Source organism: Elaeis guineensis, chromosome 6, assembly GCF_000442705.2.
Source record: "Elaeis guineensis isolate ETL-2024a chromosome 6, EG11, whole genome shotgun sequence".
Taxonomy (NCBI): Eukaryota; Viridiplantae; Streptophyta; class Magnoliopsida; order Arecales; family Arecaceae; genus Elaeis; species Elaeis guineensis.
In genome coordinates, this window is record NC_025998.2 from 5,964,272 (window position 1) to 5,981,234 (window position 16,963).

The 16,963-nt window shown below is 43.9% G+C and overlaps 1 protein-coding gene across 1 annotated transcript; it reads right to left on the reverse strand.

Annotated features, from left to right (window-relative positions):
- Nucleotides 1–5,224: 5,224 nt before the first annotated feature.
- Nucleotides 5,225–7,622, reverse strand: LOC140858661 (uncharacterized). The gene is made up of 2 exons (XM_073259969.1): nt 7,128–7,622; nt 5,225–5,517 (listed from the first exon to the last, which is right to left on the reverse strand). The coding sequence occupies exons 1-2, from the start codon at nt 7,580–7,582 to the stop codon at nt 5,340–5,342; spliced, it is 633 nt and encodes a 210-aa protein (XP_073116070.1). The 5' UTR covers nt 7,583–7,622; the 3' UTR covers nt 5,225–5,339.
- Nucleotides 7,623–16,963: the final 9,341 nt, after the last annotated feature.

Sequence of the window (16,963 nt, forward strand, 5' to 3'; positions counted from 1 at the left end):
CCGTCACCGATCGGTGAACCAAAAGGTCAGAGACACCATTTATACACCCGGCCTTTTGGTTGTCCAAGGGTTCGGTTGTATCCTTCGCGCGAAGGAATGATTGATGTTCTGTCGCGATGTCAACCATTCGATCACATTTTCCACAGTTTCAAAGCTCTCAAATCTCTTCCTTTCATCTAATCGAGCCACATCATACTTTTAAAACTGTGCAAAATAAAATCCAACGGTTTACACCGTGAAAGCAGATCAATCATTCTTTCGCACGAAAAGTATGACTCACACCGGGTGTGCAACGGGTCCACCGCAGGGCTAATCTAATCCGCGGTTGGTGGACTCGCCAATGGTTTTTGTTACAAAGAAATGAATCTTGTCACTTGGGAAATGGAATCTTTTGAGTACTCAAATCATTTGTAGCACAGACTTGTCTCCACCCTCCCACTTGAGAGAAGACCAAGTCAACCATATATAATTTAAAAATATTTTGTAAGATGAATCAATGGATAAGCATTGACTAAGTCAGTCAATCAATTGTGGATCAGAATTTTCTATGTTTCCAAATGATTCATGTTTATCAATATCAGCAATTGTTGGTGACTCGTGGGTAATAAAAGCATGCCTTCTCTTGCTATTGGAAAAGATAAAGATATCCAAATATGTGCATCACCCATCATTATAAACTTGATTGCTCTTGCCAACCTAAAAGGGGTTATGCATATAGCTTTTACTTTTTTTTAAAAAAACATAAGAGAGAAGAAAGGGATCAATCCTAATTCAGGGATATCATAAGGTAGCTTTCACTTTTGTTGATTCCAATTATCTTTTCTTCTTTTAGTGCACAAAGAGAGGTAAGCCTCAAAATGATTGGATTAAGGATGATAAATTTTTTTTAAAAAAAAAAAACTCAAACATTTCAAAAGAAAACTAGAAAAAACTAGAAGAACTATGAAAGTATGAGTCAAGTCCTCTAGTCTATCATTGATTTTCCAAACCTCATAAATTGATGTAGACAATCTCTATTTATAATATTGGTCATGAGGCCTTCTCTTATGTAATTTGGATTGAATTCATCTTCTAATTTGAATAGAATTAGATCTCTAAAATAAATATACTAATAGAAATAAATATTAAAACATATTAAAATTTTACAAGAGATAGATTTCGATTTTTACATCAATTTTATTTTCTATCGCTTCATCTAATTTTTAATAGATTAGGAGATAATGTTTAGTTAAAATCTTTCTCAAAAAATAAACTCTTATTTTCACTAGCCCATTTTGGCTTGATTTAATCTAGTAGAGGATTGGCCCAAATTATAAATCTCGAAAAGCTATTTATTTTTTTAAAAAAATATATCATCTTAATCAAGCATTGTTTTGATCAAGTTATGACTTTCTGAAGTTTGGCATATGATTTGGCTTTCTGATGTGATGGATTTTGCTCCTCAATCATGTCTTACCCTATTTTGATGGCCAAAGTAATCTACATCGAATCCTTCTCATAGTAGCCAAAGGGATCCATATCGAGCATGGTGATTCTTCTTGATACTCGTAGTGGCTAAGATGGTTCATATTATATTTAGCGATTCTTGTGGATACCTGCAGTGGCCAAATTGATCTATATTGAGTCTGAAGATCCATATAAATTAAAGCTCTTCTTGTTTAGGAGATTTAGCTTCTGCCAAATTAGAATTGAAAATGAGAAAGCACCTGCTTCTCCATCTCATGGTAAAACTACTTGACTTTGCTTAGAGATGGTTTCTAGCCTTGGTTCTTTTTGTGAGATGGTAGATCCTTATCTTCAAACATATAAAATAGCTTCACTATAAGAGTTCTTAGTGTTTTTGCTGAACTTATGATCAACCAAGAGATGATTTTGGTAAGTTAGGCAATCTTCTCTTCTAATTGTGTAAGGCATTTCTTTATCTCATTATCCATCGTCATCGAGGAAGAACTAGCAGTTAGACTCATCTTTATCTTTCGATATACTTGAAGCAAAAGTAGTCCTTCTCCTGATTGTTTGTGCATCTAAACCATAGACTAAGACCTCCATAAATATAGAGAGACTGACACTCCAATACTAACTTAATTCAATCGGAGAGAAGGAAGATTTCTTTCATCCTGTTCAATTCGAATCTCTCTAAAAAAAAAGTAGAAGATAGAAGAATTACAAAAGTAAAGTTAAGTTCTTTTTTCTTTTTGATTTTTCATACCTCACAAATTAATGTACATAGTCTCTATTTATAATACTAATGAGGTCCTCTTTTATACAATTTTAGGTTGGATTCTTCTTTTAATTTAGATAAGATGAATCTCTAAAATAAATATGACTAATAGAAATAAATATAAAAACATATTAAAATTCTATCGAAAGTAGATCTAAACTTCTGTATCAATTTTACCTTTTATAGCTCTATTTAATCCTTTATAGACTAGGAGATAATATCTGATCAAAATTTTTTCTAAAAGAAAAGTTTTTGTTTGATCAATCCATTTTGAAGTCTAAATTATGAAATTTTGATCTAATTCAATCCCTTAGAGAATTGGTGCAAAGGTTAGATCTCGAAGAGCTATCCAATTTTTTTTTAAAAAAGTTATTATCTTAATTGGATGTCACATAATTAAGTTATGATCTCTTAGAGTTTGACATATGAATCGACTTCAGATATCTTGGATTTTGTTTGGTTCTGTTCATAGGAGCCAAAATAATCTACATCAAATTCTACTCATAGTAGTTGAAGTAATTCATATTAAGTCTAGTAATTCTTGTGGACACCTATAGTGGTTAAGATGATTCACATTGAATATGATAATCCTCTTGAATATCCATAGTGTTCAAAGTAATCCACATCGAGTTCCGATGATCCATCTGGACTACAAAATCAAAATCCCAAAAATATAAAACTTTAAACATTTACATTTAGAATATAAGAGAATGTAGGATGTGGGCATAATTATGAGTTTTTGAAGTTAATCAAAGTCTCCAATCTGCCGCTTGGTTTCTAAATGATATGTGATGAACTTCCTGCAATCCAGATTTGTGAAAACAATCTGCCAATTGAGAATGGAAATAGTTGCTTGTTTTTCCAGCTTAACATGGAGTGCCATTCTTGTGAAAAGCGGTATATGTTTAACTGTGTAATGTTTAGGCCTATCAAAAATTGAAAATACATCCAAGCAGTTCCACCTTTTTTTTTTTTCATGGACCTTGATTATAAATAATATGTTGCTGGAGAACATAAGGATAAGGAATGTTGTGTTTACTTGTTACACCTTAGAATGAATTAATTATGATTATTTAGGGCCTGCTTGAGAAAAACCTCTCTAGATTCGGTGGGATCAATTAAATAAAAGGTGCCACAGAAGAAGAGATCGCGCCCCAGGGTGCTACATTTCTTTTATCCCGCGAGGATTAGGCCCCACAACCTCTAGGACAGCTATCTCAGGTGCCATATTTTCTTCTCAGCTCCATGGTCAATCTATCTAGATCTAGTGAAATTTCTGCCAAACAGGCTTTTAGTCTATATTCATAACCACATTATTTTGGATGTCATTTATTTTAATTTTTATTATCTAAATTATATATATTAAAATGAAGACATCAACCTCCATCTGTCATATGTTTTTTTTTTTTTTCAAGATATCGTCCATCATGTATCCATAAGATAGCATTTTTTTTTGCTTGGAAATCTTCCGCCTTCCACCTCCCATTCTTCTTCTATTCTATCCATAGCTTCTGAACCCGTAACACTTCCATGGTCACCGTCGATTTCAAGCACCATTCATCAAAAATGGTCAAATATGGGACAGAGGAGGGGGGATGCAGCGGAGGGTGGTGTAGGTGAGACGGAGGGCTCTATTGAGATCGATGGGGCGAGTATCCCAGGAGTGGGGTGAGTGGTGCAGATGATTTAGAGGGAGATGGCGGTGATTGGGAGGTAGAGAGAAACGTGGAGGCAGGGGAGGGAGCACTAGTAGGGAACCGAGGGCGGTAGTGAAGCCTAGGACAAGAATGGTGCGGAGGTCGCCAACCTTCTCAATTTTCTCTCGCAAAAACCCAGCAATCACGAGAGCAATGGACGCAGCCGATGAGCTCTTTCGCATCCGTGATACTTAGTTCCCCAAGAACCCAGTGGAGAAGATCTCGAGGCTTCAAGCCCTAGATAATATGTACGACTAATTCAGTTGAAGAAGTTTTATGTTGTTGTAGTGCAAGTGTTTGATAATGTATGACTGATCTAGTTAGGAAAGATTTATGTTGTTGTTGTACAAGTGCTTGATAATATGTGTGATTGATGTAGTTAGAAAGTGCTAATTTTGGCTGATGAGAAGAAGCTGGATTTGGTATCCCATAGATCGCATTGGGTTATAAGCTAGTTTTGGATATGATGCTTGAAGCTAAGCACCTCTCATAAAAGATATGTTTGAAGATTTTCTATAGTTGATGTTAGGTTGAGACATTGCCGAAAAAGAAATAGAGATATCATAACTTATTTTACCCATGTAAAGGTATGAATGTATGAATCAAAGAAAAAGTTTGTTGTTTAAAATAATCGTTGAAGCACTTGCTGAATCCCCTATAATATGTCTGCATCTAGATCTCGATCACATGTATGGGCTTCATATTTAATTGATTTATATTTGTTTACTAATTCGTCATTTGCATTCGAAAACAACAACTTGCTTTTGAAAATTTTCATATATATACCCGAATCTTCAGAATATTTGGCTATGTCCACTGTGTGCTAAAGTTTCATCGTAGAATTATTGCTGATGTAAAATTGAGAGTTGATCATGAATCTTCCTCAAATTCAATTGATCTAATAGTGACTCACAAAGGCCAAATAAACATGAAATTAATAAGGCTACTTGATCAAGACAAATTAATTCTCAATACATTTCTTAACGGATGCATTAGGCTGGATCGCTGACATGATCTTCATCAAATGAAGGTTCCAAGATTGCTATTACTTTCTTTTAAAGTTCTGCCTTTGAAAGTTTTATTTCCACAATTATAAACTCATAGAAGGACTATAAGATCCATCTAGAACTTGGTTTGAGATCCTGGCCTGTTTTCTCATGCCTCATGTTCTTCGCTACAAACCTTTAGAGCATTATTAATGTCCAATAAAAGAAGAAAAAATGAAACAACATAAAGAAAACAAGGTGCGTCATGGTATTGCAAGTGTTAATAGAAAAGTATTTTTGTTTCCTTCTTCATTTAACAAGTTTATATGCTGTAAACTGTAAGTTTGAGTTGTCTTTGTGTATCTTATATAATGGAACAAGTTTAATTTGTAAGGATGGGCAACTTTTTCCTATGCCCAACTTAACAAAAGCATACTAAAACCGAGAGAGGAATTGAATCTGCTTGAGAAGAGGGCTCAGAGCTTCCATTAGTTTCTCGCAAGGGTGATTGTGTACTCCCTCATATGTAGTAACAACAATACTTGTATCTTTCGATAGACGTTGAACTTGTTTTTTCACATTGCACGTGTGGTGAGTGCAACGGTAATAGCTCCTACATCCACAAAATGACACAAAAACAAAATCCAAAGATGAGAACAAAATATACTAAAGTCATATAGAGAGATCATGATATATGTATATAAAAAAAGCGCAAATATCAATAAATAAACATACATGTACATATGTGACTATATATATCATAATCATAATCTTCTAGCACTTTTCTAATTATATATTTGGGATCGACTTTATGAAACCACATTTGTCAAATATCTCTCTAGGACTATCTTTGTTTTTATTCCAAGTTTTTCTATAACTATAAGCATTTTGTTAATACATGGAATGTAAATGAACCTAGTATCCTTTTTTTCTAAATTAACATCTTTTCTTAAAATTATATATGTTATATTTTTTCATGTAATTCTCTACTAAACGAATGGTATCAATGCTAAAATTACTAAACCTTTTTTTCTTAAACAACCGAAGTTAATTTCTCTTAAAATATCCTAAGCAAATTCAGTATCATGCAGCTTAATTTGCACCATTTATGATCATGAATTTGGTTGGACTTGCTATCTAACATGTCCTAAGTGTACATATAACAATTGGATTCCACCTTGAACTAGGACATGCATTATTTCTTCCAAGTTGCCATGAGTTTTGCTGCTGTGGATACCATTGAGTATGAATAATCTACAGCAGGATCTCTATAAAAGTCTAACAAACTTGGGTATATGGAGCATTGTAATTTGTGGACATGCATGAATGAAACTCCTAGTTGTCACTTAATTCAAACAGGCTTGGATATCTATAGCAATAAACCATGAGTGGAATGTTATGCCCTCAGTGTATTTTCTGCACGTTATATTGCATGAAAGGAGAAAATATCCAATCTATTAATTGCTCTGAGAACAACAAAAATAATCCTGATAATTTCACAACACGATCAGGAGGAAAAAATGGTGCATCATTAATTGTTTTTGACTACCCCCTATCAGCTAAAGCGGCTTGAGTTGCACCCGCTGGACATGCAAAGAATAGCGTCGTGATGCGGCTGTTAGTGCCATACCTATATTATGCTATTTTCTCTCTTTACCTTGAGCCAATTTGGAAGCCTTGGGCGAGCCATGGGAAACGGATTGTCTGATTTCTCCCAAATGTATTTTATATATACAGATCATGGAACTTGTGACACTCCCACTTCTCGAATCTCGCGTATTCTCGGCTACTCGTAATCATTCATTACACTATTCAGGGTATCAATAATGGCAGACAAATGTACACTGCATGCAATATTCTTATTATTTATACTCATAACTATTTCGGTCTGCTCCTATTATCCATCATATTTACAAGACCTTTTCAGGTTATGTAATATTAGAGAGTGAAAAATGAGAAGGTGATGATAAATTTATCCATCATATCCCTAATTAACATGTCTTTTGGACTAATTCTTCTGTCTTTTGGCAGTGTAAACATGGACCCTTAAACAGCTCTTTCAGTTGATCTGTCTCTAATGGTTTCTTTGACTTCTTTATCTTCTTCCTTTTCAATAAATGTGGATGGCTTTTTTTTGGCTTCCCTTATTATCAAAAAAAAAAAGAAGAAGAAGAAAAAAACACTGATAAAGAAAAGAAATAGCTGGACTGAGCTTGAGCAGACCTGGGATAAGTGCTATTCTTCACCGCCTTCTGGCCATACTTTCTCCATCGGTAACCATCATCAAGGATATCATTGGGACTCCTGGTCTGGAATGCAAACCTCGGCCTGCTTACCTTCTTTGTCCTTCCACCCTTTCCCTTCTCCTTGACACCACCACCACCACCAGTAGCATCGGCTTCGCCTTCGCCTGGCCTCCCCACACTCTGTAACAATCCCGCCGGCATCGGCTGCGGGAGCACTATCGGACTCGGTAAGAACAGTGAAGCCCAGTCAATGGCCGGTGGTGCCCCTCCACAGCTCAGTACTGAGGAAGGCTCTTGTTGCTGCTGCTGTAATTGGTTGGAGAGATCAGGAGGAGGGCAGTACTGAGACAAGCCTGGTGCAAGTGGCGGTGAGAAGTAAGGGAACTGAGGCATAGGTGGTCCTTCTCCATCCAAGGGTTCCATTGGACTCATACCAGTTCAACCACCGATCAAGGATAGGAACCCCGCAGGATTTAAAGGGGGGAAGAAAACTGGAGAGACGAGGGAAGTTTTATTCTTAGGATTAGATGTACTGGTGAGAATAGGTCGGGAAGCGTCAACTGTACTAGCCAAGGTGACAGAAGCACGCACACGTGCTGGAGAGAACCAACGATATCCAACTACTTGTCTTTCGGTTCAACCGCCCTGCCCGTCCCCTAGCTATTTGATATATTTTGAATAGAGCTTGTGAATCACTGAACCATGCATGGCTCGCACTCTTGCCCATTTATCGAAACTAGTGAAGAGCAAGCTATATTTTTCTATGAATGCATGGCCAGCATCCCAGTTTAAAAGACTTATATATATATATATATATAGAGAGAGAGAGAGAGAGACGGACTTGAATAAAAATAATTAAATTTGAACTGAAATTTGATTAGATTGAAATTCTATAATAGAGATCTTATATCAATGATCCAAGTAATTAAATATATTTTATTATTTTAAAATTATTTATACATAAAAAATTATATGATTTAAAGACTCCTAATCTATACATCAAGTAATTAAAAATTAAATAATTTAAATAAAATTAAATTAGATATTTTTTGATCACTGAATATATAGGTTAAGAATTTTCAAATCATATAATTTTTAACGCATCCAATGACTTAGATTATCAATATAAGATCTCAATTATCCAATCTTGTTCTGATCGGATTGAACCCAAATCTGACCGATTTTATTCATATCTACCCATATATATATATATATATATATATATATATATATATATATATATATTTTAAGATTAAAACTGTAAATACAATTTATATAAAACGTCTTTTGTTAGATAGAAAGAGTTTTTTTGGCTAAGAAATTAGCTGTAGACCTAGTGCTAAATGATTTGATGTATTCCTTTTCTTTTTTATTCTGGTGACCAAAAGAAGGGAGGTGAGCATAAGATCACTCATGAGAGGCTTGACTTTGGAGGAACGAACGTACACACGTGATTGAGTACCAGGACTTCTACTTTCTACGCTAAACAGGGAAAATTAAAGGAGCACGCAAGTAGCTGGACTTTAGTCTTTAAAGAGTCTATAATTAAAGAAAGTGTGTACTTAAAAGGATAATGTATTCGGGAGAGCTTCTGATCATCAAGTGGAAAATGACATGGATTACGTGTAGTTCACTTAAAGTAATCGCCCCCACCACGAAATCTAAGTCAGGTAAGAAATGCCCCAGAGGCGTTAATCCGAACTAGAGGCTCTCAAGTAACATGAGTCGTGGGTACCTACGGAAACCAACTTTGGAAACCAATTAGTTGGGACAATGATGCGGACAAGATGGCGACTTGCCGGCCTCCAGAAGTCGATAGCAGCCACACCCCTTTTCTGTGGGCCGCTCGAAACATTCTTCAATGAACATTACCATGCGTGACGTAGCCTGTACCTTCTTCTTTGAAGTCGGATGGAGCAGCCTTAGAGAAGGACTTTATTTGGTGTTGATCCACTGTCGAAGCCCCACCAAATGACTCAATGGGACACTTTAAGGCCTTATTTGGTCTCGGCTAGAGCCCTTTGGGATCATTCTAAGCGGGAGCCTACTTCGCTGAAGTGGCTTTAGCTCCCTCTAGATTGAAACCACTTCAGGCCTGCTCTCCTCGTAAATCAAGCCTGCATTGATGTGTTACTTGTGCAACCCACAAGGAAGAGGCATGATTCATAGGGGGTGTTGAATTTGATCTATGGTCATTCTGCGGTTTTCTAGAACAATTTGATAGGTTTATCTTTAATTAAGAATTCATGTACGGAAGAAATTTTATTCAATAATCAAAAGAAAGCATGGTCAAATTCACCAATAGCACTTTCTTTATATACAAACCACTTAAATATTTGAGATGGTCCCCTCTCTAGATGTTGAATCAGAGAGGTCCAATATATAAATCACAGCAACCGTGTAGTGCATGAGATGTGTGAGGACTTGTGTCAATGTGTATTGATCTCATATCTATATGGTGCACTAAGAGATTTTAGATATTTAAATAAAATTAAAAAATTTAAAAATATATTTTTAATTTTTTTTTTAATATGAAATTTTAAAAAATTACAAATAATATCAAAAATAAATTTAATCCAAATCATGCACACATTGATCTGTGTCAATATGCATGCATCTCATATCTACGATGCACTATGAGATTTTGGATACTTAATTAAATAAAAATAAAAATTTTAAAAATATTTTTTTAATTTTTTTTTCGATATGAACTTTAAAATATTATAAATAATATCAAATTAAATTGATCTAAATTAAACACATATGAATTAGAGAATACTATAACATGAGCTCTTTTGAGACCAATCGTGAGCCCTTTGCATGCGGTGCTATAGGCAATTCATAGGAATCTGTGAGATAAATTACACTCCTTAAATAATTACCACCTGATCATGTATAATGTGCTACACCAACATTGGTACTATAAGAGGACAAATGCGCTGCAATGTAAATTAATAAGCTATCGTAACATTGCACGGTGGACTTCAAGTTACGCTCACTTGTAGTACAATTTATGTCTGATAATACAATTAAGAAGTTCAACGATGCATTATAATTATAAAAGAAAAAAACAAAAGGAGAGCGAAAAGAAGGAAGATCATGAAGCCAAACAGGTAATCTCGATGCGCACCGTCCTCTGCATTCACGTCTCCGTCAATGTGCACCCATAAACAAATGAATTTGTGGTTTTTATCCGAGAAAGGTGGTGGCAAATGCAATAGGTAAAACTATATATATACGTGTCATGCTCCGAATCTAATATTAAATATACGATAATTATATATATATATTTTTTAAATTAAATTTTAAAAAAAATATGCAAGTCCTATCTTTATATCCATACAACAATTTAATTTAGACAATGATAAAAATAAATTCACTAATTTTTATTTAATAAAAAACTAAATTCTTCAAAACTAATAAAAAATAAATCAAAGATCCAATGAAGATGCAAAATAATTTTTATTTAAAATAGCTAAGCAAATAACACCTAAAATTCTATGCTCCTCACAGATCGGTTTCAAGCCCTATAAGATTTTTTGGATCTAAAAAAAAAATATAAAAATGAGTTTTACGGGCTTAGTGAGTTATCAGAATCTCTAATTCAATTAAGTATTTTGTATAGAAAATAAAATTTTAAGTTGCATAATTTTTTTTATAAAAAGATTTCAATAAATTTAGAAGTATGCTATATCAATCATATATATTGTTGGGTATAAAATACCCACAGCCGGAACCCACGGCGGAACCGCCATCAGCAAGTGCAGCTCCGCCCGGACTCCTACGGGAGCCGGGCTCCACCGCCATCAGCAAGTGCGGCTCCGCCCGGACTCCTACGGGAGCCGGGCTCCACCGCCATCAGCAAGTGCAGCTCCGCCCGGATTCCTACGGGAGCCGGGCTCCACCGCCATCAGCTGAGCCGCCCGGACTCCTACGGGAGCCGGGCTCCACCGCCATCAGCAAGTGCAGCTCCGCCCGGATTCCTACGGGAGCCGGGCTCCACCGCCATCAGCGAGTGCAGCTCCGCCCGGACTCCTACGGGAGCCGGGCTCCACCGCCATCAGCAAGTGCAGCTCCGCCCGGACTCCTACGGGAGCCGGGCTCCGCCGACGACATCAGCGCAGCTCCGTCCGGACTCCTACGGGAGCCGGACTTCGCCGACGACATCAGCGCAGCTCCGTCCGGACTCCTACGGGAGCCGGACTTCGCCGCCAACATCAGAACAGCTCCGCCCGGACTCCCACGGGAGCCGGGCTCCGCTCTCAGTATCAACTGCTGGTAAGCTCAATCCGGACTCCTATCGGAGCCGGGTTTCACCCTTAACTTTGTTCGCAGCGCAGTCCCGCCCGGACTCTTACGAGAGCCGGGCTCCACCGCCGACAGCAGTTGCAGCTCCGTCCGGACTCCTACGGGAGCCGGACTCCGCCAGCGACATCAGAGCAGCTCCGCCCGGACCCCTACGGGAGCCGGGCTCTGCCCACGACCCCTACCGCCAGGAGGACCTCACCCGCACCTCAACCGAAACCGGGCTCCGACCGTTACCGAGCTTCAATCGATAGATCCACGCCCCCTGACAGGCCCTATAAACGGTCACGACCCTGCTCCACTTCCTGTGGCGGACTCCGCGCAGCACCATCATTCCCTGACAAGCCGCTGTAACCATAGCCGCCCTGCTCCACTTCCTGCGGCGGACTCCGCACAGCTCCGCTATCCCCTGGCAGGCCACAGCGACAGCCACGAACCTGCTCCACCTCCTGCGACGGATATCATGCGATTCTCCTGTCCGCTGACAACGGACGCTGCTCCACCCCTCATAGCAGACTCCATGTGGCGAGTTGAGGTGATGCCCACGTGTCTGCTCCATTATCTTTCGCAATCAATTCCCCTGACCGTGGGCGGCCCACTACCGGGCGGTTACAAACGTCGCCATCAGTCCGTTGCCTCCCCCGCCTATAAAAGGGGGGGACTCAGATACGTTATTCTTTAAGCTCTTTTGCCTTATCTCAAAACTCTGCTAAACTCTCCGTTCGAGCACTCCATTCTTGTTGAGGCAGAGAACTGACTTGAGCGTCGGAGGGTCTTGCCGGAGCAACCCCACCTCCGATTTAGACTTCCCTTGCAGGTCCCGGTGGCGACCGCGGCTTCCTCAACTCCAGCTTCTCCGACGCAGGCGGATTTTTGCACCAACAGGATTGGCGCTAGAGGAAGGGGCTGTGTCTTCGCAGCACCCTTGTTCTTGAAGGAGCGCTCAACGGAGCCGCCTCCAGCCATCTCTCCGTCATCCACTCCTAATCCTCCCCCGCGAGATCGACACCCGATGCATCCGCGCAGGGCGTCCACCCGGCGGTCCACGGCCTCCGCGGCCAGATCTCAGGCTCCGGCCTCCCCTCCCGTTTCTCAGCCAGCTCCTCCTCCCCCTCCGGCGACGGCGGTCGGCGCGGAGCAGTTTGACTTGCTGGCGCAGCAGGTCAAGGGCCTCGTCGAGGCCGTACAGGCGATGCAGCAGCAGCCGCCGCAGGCGTCAGCGCATCTGGAAGGGGCATCTCCGGAATGTCAGAACCCGGCGGTGGGGCGGGCCACCTGGGCCAGCCGCCCCGTCCTTCCCGGGAAGGCGAATCCAAGGGTGGAGAGCCCTCAGTCGGACCACGACTCCACCCCTGGGAGATCCCTGCCTCCGTTCTGCCAAAGGACCCTCGAGACTCGAAGTCGAGAGGATTTCCTAGACCGGAGGCTCCAGGAGATGAACCGGCGGATCGAAGAACTCCGCCATGCGCCTCCCGCTTACGGTGAGGATATCTGCACTGACCCTCCCTTCTCCCAAATGATTATGCAGGAACCGATCCCGCCGAATTTCAAGCTCCCCCAGTTTGAAAGCTACGACGGGACGTCGGACCAGGTGGACCATCTGGAGGCCTTCCGAACGATGATGCTGCTTCATGGTGCTCCCGACGCCATCTTGTGCCGGGCTTTCCCGTCTACTTTGAAGGGAGCAGCAAGGAACTGGTACTCGGCTCTGAAGCCGGGTACCATATTCTCCTTCAACCAAATGAGCCACCAATTCGTGGCCCATTTTGTCAGCAGCCGATGTCCCCGGAAAGGTTCAGAATCCCTCATCAACATCAAGCAGAGGGAAGGGGAGTCCATACGGGCCTACATCAATCGCTTCAACATCGCGGCATTGGAGGTCCGGAACTTGGACCAGTCGGTTGCCATGGCCGCCCTGAAAGGTGGCCTTCAGAAGAATGACCTCTTGTACTCCCTGGAGAAGAAGTACCCCAGGGATTTTGCTGATCTGCTGGCTCGGGCTGAAGGATACGCCCGAGCGGAAGAGGCCTTCAAAATAAAGGATGAAGAGACGGCGAGGGAGCGTCAGGCGGGAGATTCTGGTAAGCCCGCAGTTGAGAAGAGGCCAAAAGAAGCCCGGCCTCGCTCTCGATCCCCTCCTGGACATAAGCGCGCCCATACTCCCCCCGGGCACGCAGGCAGAGGAGCCCGGACAACAGGTTTCGGCGGGGTTCCCCGCCAGGGAAGTTCCGCAGCTACGCCCCCCTCAACGCCTCGAAGGCCCAGGTACTGATGGAGGTCAGGGAGCTGCTCCCTAGGCCGGAGAGGATGCGCACGCACCCCGAGAAGTGCAACCCCAACAAGTTCTGCCTCTACCATCGCGACCACGGCCACGACACCGAAGAGTGTATCCAGCTCCAGGACGAGATCGAGGAGCTCATCCGGCGAGGTCGGCTCGACAGATTCATCCGCCGCCGGCCTGAGGGTAGAGGAGACCGGCCAAGAGCCCTCCCACCGCCCGAACCGCAGAAAAGGGAGGAGCAGCCCGGGGACCGGCCTCCTATCGGGACCATCGACTCCGTCGCCGGAGGGCCTCAAGAAGGAGCGGGAATACTGTAAATGTATCGCTTACTATTTCGCTTTGAATCTACTTTTCTTTTTAGCTAACATGCTCCTCCCACCTAGCATGGATGTATTATGACCGGATATGATTCCTCCAAAAGCACGGCCATGTCAGGAACAGGAGGAGAACCTCGTCCTGACATGAGCAAGGTCAAAGGCCCGGTTCTTTTAGACCGGATGGGGGGAGAGGCCTTACAATGCCCTAATGTGCCCCCACAGCCCTGTTAGGGACAGGAGGAAAATCTCGCCCTAACTTGAGCAAAGTCAAAGGTCCGGTTCTTTTAGACCGGATGGAGGGAGAGGCCTTACAACGCCCTAATGTGCCCCCACAGTCCTGTTAGGGACAGGAGGAAAACCTCGTCCTAACTTGAGCAAAGTCAAAGGCCCGGTTCTTTTAGACCGGATGGGGGGAGAGGCCTTGCAACGCCCTAATGTGCCCCCACAGCCATGTCAGGAACAGGAGGAGGACCTCGTCCTGACATGAGCAAAGTTGAAGGCCCGGTTCTTTTAGACCGGAGGGGGGAGAGGCTTACAGCGCCCTAACGCGCCCCCACAAGCCAGGCTGATAACGAGAACCTCGCGCCGGCTCAAGCAAAATGGAAGACCCGGACTCCCACGGGAGCCGGGTTCCGCCGCCAAGGTAAACTTCACCCGGACTCCTACGGGAGTCGGGTTCCACCGCCCAAGGAAGCTTCACCCGGACTCCTACGGGAGCCGGATTCCGCCGCCAAGGTAAACTTCACCCGGACTCCTACGGGAGCCGGGTTCCACCGCCCAGGGAAGCTTCACCCGGACTCCTACGGGAGCTGGGTTCCGCCGCCAAGGTAAACTTCACCCGGACTCCTACGGGAGCCGGGTTCCCCGCCCAGGGGCTTCACCCGACTCCTACGGGAGCCGGGTTCCGCCGCCAAGGAAACTTCACCCGGACTCCTACGGGAGCCGGGTTCCACCGCCCAGGGAAGCTTCACCCGGACTCCTACGGGAGCCGGGTTCCGCTGCCAAAGTAACTTCACCCGGACTCCTACGGGAGCCGGGTTCCACCGCCCAGGGAAGCTTCACCCGGACTCCCACGGGAGCCGGGTTCCGCCGCCAAGGTAAACTTCACCCGGACTCCTACGGGAGCCGGGTTCCACCGCCCAGGGAAGCTTCACCCGGACTCTTACGGGAGCCGGGTTCCACCGCCCAGGGAAGCTTCACCCGGACTCCTACGGGAGCCGGGTTCCGCCGCCAAGGTAAACTTCACCCGGACTCCTACGGGAGCCGGGTTCTGCCGCCAAGGTAAGCTTCACCCGGACTCCTACGGGAGCCGGGTTCCACCGCCCAGGGAAGCTTCACCCGGACTCCTACGGGAGCCGGGTTCCGCCGCCAAGGTAAACTTCATCCGGACTCCTACGGGAGCCGGGTTCCACCGCCCAGGGAAGCTTCACCCGGACTCCTAAGGGAGCCGGGTTCCGCCGCCAGGAAAGCTTCGCCCGGACTCCTAAGGGAGCCGGGTTCCGCCGCGAGAGAAGCTTCGCCCGCACTCCTACGGGAGCCGGGTTCCGCCGCCAGGAAAGCTTCGCCCGGGCTCCTACGGGAGCCGGGCTCCGCCGCCAAGAAAGCCGGGCTCCATCCGCTACTTCGCCAGCAAGGGTTAAGAATGGTGGCAAGGCTTGGCCACATGACGAGATCGGATGGAAGGGAAGAGCCCCTTCCCACGACGACCTCTAAGCCAAATAAGAGAAAGTGTCAACGAACGACAATATTGGTGCTACACGCGGACAAGGTAACACAAAATGCTTTTTCCTCATTTCCGATATATGTACTACAGGGCCAGGACGGCCAGTGAAAGAGGGACAAAACGACAAGAAAAAAAAAAGGAGGTGTCTACAAAAGAACTCTAAGGAGGTCCTGCTCCCTCTAACCTAGGGTGATCACCTCCATCCCTCGACCAGGACTGCCTCAGGCTCTCCACCGTTTCCTCTAGTTCTTCCTTCTTTTGCAGCATATCCTGGAGCGCCTGACGAAGTCGCCGGCTCTCAGCCTCCGCTTCCCGATGCCACTTCGCAAAACTTCGGACTCCGCCTCTGCGTCCGCGATGGCCTTCTGCTCAAGCCCCAGTTGGATTTTTACTTGTTGAAGCTCAGCTGTCTTCTCTCCAAGGGAGACAAAAATCCCTTCGACAGTGCCTCTCAGGGCTTGGAGCTCTTCGTTATCTTGGGCGTTAGCAAGCTGCGCCCTAGTAACCAACTGCCCCTGAAGACGAATCACCTCATCCGCCGATCGACGGAATCTCCCCTTGTACTCTTCTACCTGTCGGCGCCAGCTGGCCCGCTGCACGTCGTGGCTCACCTCAGCATCTTGAAGCTGCCTCTGGAGGTCGGAAACTTTTTGTGACCATATCTGCTCATCCCGCGCCGTGAACCGGGATGAGTTCCCCTCCAGTTGGCCGATCCTCCTCTTTGCAGCTGACAGCTCCACTTTAAGGGCGCTGATCCTGGCTTCTTGAGCCCAAGTTCGGTCGCTGGCGCTCTTCGTGCATTCTTCGAGCTCCTTCGCGAAGTTCGCCTTCCTCCGGCTGTAGTCCATGATTGCCTTCACTTGGAGACTCCTGAAGTGGGCGGCCTCAGCGGTGGCCTCGGAATAGCATTTTTTCGATTTGCGGAGCTCGTCCTCCGATTTTTTCAACTTCTTCGTCAGGCGGAGGACCTCCCTTTTTAGCCGTTGGATAGTTGACTTCAGCGGGACCCCTAGGGGCAAGGGGAGTGCTTCGGCGGGACACTGTCATCGAAAGAAGCAAACGTTAAAGACCAACTTATTACAAGAAGAAAGGCAGAAAAGAAGGAGCAGGGGGAAGGAAAGGCCATCCACAATAAGAAATTCAACTTTATTGATTAATTTTGAAGACAAGCGGAAAGAAAATATGGC